General features: G+C 64.9%; 1 protein-coding gene across 1 annotated transcript in view; it reads left to right on the top strand.

Annotated features, from left to right (window-relative positions):
- Nucleotides 1-9: 9 nt before the first annotated feature.
- Nucleotides 10-2,299, top strand: part of LOC114487562 (misshapen-like kinase 1) — a 4,254-nt gene continuing 1,964 nt past the window's right edge. Inside the window, exons 1-6 of the mRNA XM_028498086.2 lie at nucleotides 10-208; nucleotides 416-598; nucleotides 793-966; nucleotides 1,277-1,537; nucleotides 1,981-2,066; nucleotides 2,226-2,297. Coding sequence (XP_028353887.1) covers nucleotides 811-966; nucleotides 1,277-1,537; nucleotides 1,981-2,066; nucleotides 2,226-2,297 — 575 coding nt within the window. The 5' untranslated portion in view covers nucleotides 10-208; nucleotides 416-598; nucleotides 793-810. The remainder of the gene's footprint in view (nucleotides 209-415; nucleotides 599-792; nucleotides 967-1,276; nucleotides 1,538-1,980; nucleotides 2,067-2,225; nucleotides 2,298-2,299) is intronic.

The following is a 2,299-nucleotide window of genomic DNA, read 5'->3' as shown; positions in this document are numbered from 1 at the left end:
CTCCTCTCCCCCCACCTCCTCATCCTCACCCACTGACCCTGTCCGCCACCTCTGCCGCCGCCGCCGCCCCCCTCTGCCTCTCCCTCTTTCCCTGCCCTTTGCCCCCCACCCTGCCCCCCAGGAGTATATCCGTCACAGGCTAGAGGAGGAGCAGCGACAGCTCGAGATCCTTCAGCAACAGCTGCTCCAGGAACAGGCCCTACTGCTGGTAACGGGGTCCCCAGCCGCCTCTGGGAAGATGCGTATTCAGAGTGTCTCTGCTGGAATGGGATGGGAACCCTTCAGGGGAAGGGGTTCACCCCAGCATCGAGGGAAGACATCGCCTCTCTAGGCAGTTGGAGCAGAGCAAGGGCACGGCTGCTCTAGCTTCCAGGCCACGCCCTGCTGAGCCCTCTCTCCCCACCCTTGGGCCCAGGAATACAAGAGGCAGCAGCTGGAGGAGCAGCGGCAGTCGGAGCGCCTGCAGAGGCAGCTGCAGCAGGAGCACGCCTACCTCAAGTCCCTGCAGCAGCAGCAGGCCCTGCCCGCGGACAGGAAGCCCCTGTACCATTACGGTCGGGGCGCTAACCCTGCCGACAGACCGGCCTGGGCCCGAGAGGTACTCATTGCCCCCTTCGCTGCCTGAGGCTCCGCCGCCTGGGACCTGATAGCTGCGAGCATGCTCCTTCCGCACGGGCGGGCGCTGGGAAGGGGAAAGGGGCACGCGGTGCAAGCGGAGGGCTGCGGAGGTCTGGACCTCGGTTTTGAGAACAGGACAGAAGTTGTCCTGCTTGGCATCCTCTTGCATCACAGGTAGAAGAGAGAACGAGGATGAACAAGCAGCAGAACTCTCCCTTGGCCAAGACCAAGCCAGGCAGCACAGGGCCTGAGCCCCCCGTCCCCCAGGCCTCCCCTGGGCCCCCAGGACCCCTTTCCCAAACTCCTCCTATGCAGAGGCCGGTGGAGCCCCAGGAGGGACCACACAAGGTGAGTCTCTCCCTGTTCCTGTCTTAACACGCAGACGCAGGGGGCCTCACGCAGCACAGCTACATCTTGTGTACACACATGCACATGCCCTTAGCCAGGGATCACAGACCTCGGGATACGTGGGCAGAGACAGGCGGCTGCACCCATCTGTTTCTGTGTCTTACCTGTTCTTGGGCTCTAGGAGCCCCTTTCAGTGGATAATCGGAAGCCAGAGGCTTGACTTGCCCCTTCCTCCCAGCCCAGGCCCCAGCTCCCAGGTGGGGACGTGCCACAGAGCAGGCAGCCCACCCTCCCTGGTCTCTCCCCGCAGAGCCTGGTGGCACACCGGGTCCCACTGAAGCCATATGCAGCGCCTGTACCCCGATCCCAGTCCCTGCAGGACCAGCCCACCCGAAACCTGGCTGCCTTCCCAGCCTCACACGACCCCGACCCCACCGTGCCCGCACCCACTGCCACGCCTAGTGCCCGAGGAGCCGTCATCCGCCAGAACTCAGACCCCACTTCCGAAGGGCCTGGCCCCAGCCCGAACCCCCCAGCCTGGGTCCGGCCTGATAATGAGGCCCCTCCCAAGGTAAGGACAGCCTTGCTGAGCCGGAAGAGGGCAGAGGAATAGTAAGGGAGGGGAGCGGAGGTCGAGTGGGCAGCAGGCGAGGTGGACGTGGGTTCGGGGTTGGAAGGGAAGAGAAGGGCGAGGCGTCTAGCACGGCGCGTCCCTCAGGTGTTACCCTAATGTCTGGTGGGCGGGCCGCCACCCGCGTGTGTCCCGGTGATTCCGTGGTGCATGTGGGAGTGGAAGAGTGCCCAGGGTTTGGGGGGCGCCAGGGGCCAGACTTTCTGGGTCAGACCCCAGCTCCGCTGTTTCCCATTTTCGTGACCTCAGACAAATTCATTAGCTTCCCCGATCTCAGTCTGTTCCTCCATAAAGGTGGGGAGAGCCCCTTCCAGGGTCTCCATGAGGACAAGTGTCCACCGGGCACCCAGCACAGAGCACTGACTCCTTTCTTCTCTCCTCAGGTGCCTCAGAGGACTTCATCTATCGCCACTGCCCTTAACGCCAGTGGGGCTGGAGGGTCCCGGCCAGCCCAGGCTGTCCGTGCCAGGTAACCCCTGGGTGCGGGCGGGCAGCAGCCCAGGGAGCGGCGTGGGGGGGCAGAGGGGAGTTTGCCAGGTTACCCGCCTAGGGGTGGGCAAGCCCCGACCCGGTCACCTCAGCCCCCTCCCTGCCCCCCGCCCCCGGCACCCCTGTGCTCCCTCCACAGACCTCGCAGCAACTCCGCCTGGCAAATCTATCTGCAAAGGCGGGCCGAGCGGGGCAACCCCAAGCCTCCAGGGC

Source organism: Physeter macrocephalus, chromosome 14, assembly GCF_002837175.3.
Source record: "Physeter macrocephalus isolate SW-GA chromosome 14, ASM283717v5, whole genome shotgun sequence".
Taxonomy (NCBI): domain Eukaryota; kingdom Metazoa; phylum Chordata; class Mammalia; order Artiodactyla; family Physeteridae; genus Physeter; species Physeter macrocephalus.
Note: the sequence above shows the minus strand (reverse complement) of the source record. Positions and strands in the feature narration are given on the sequence as shown.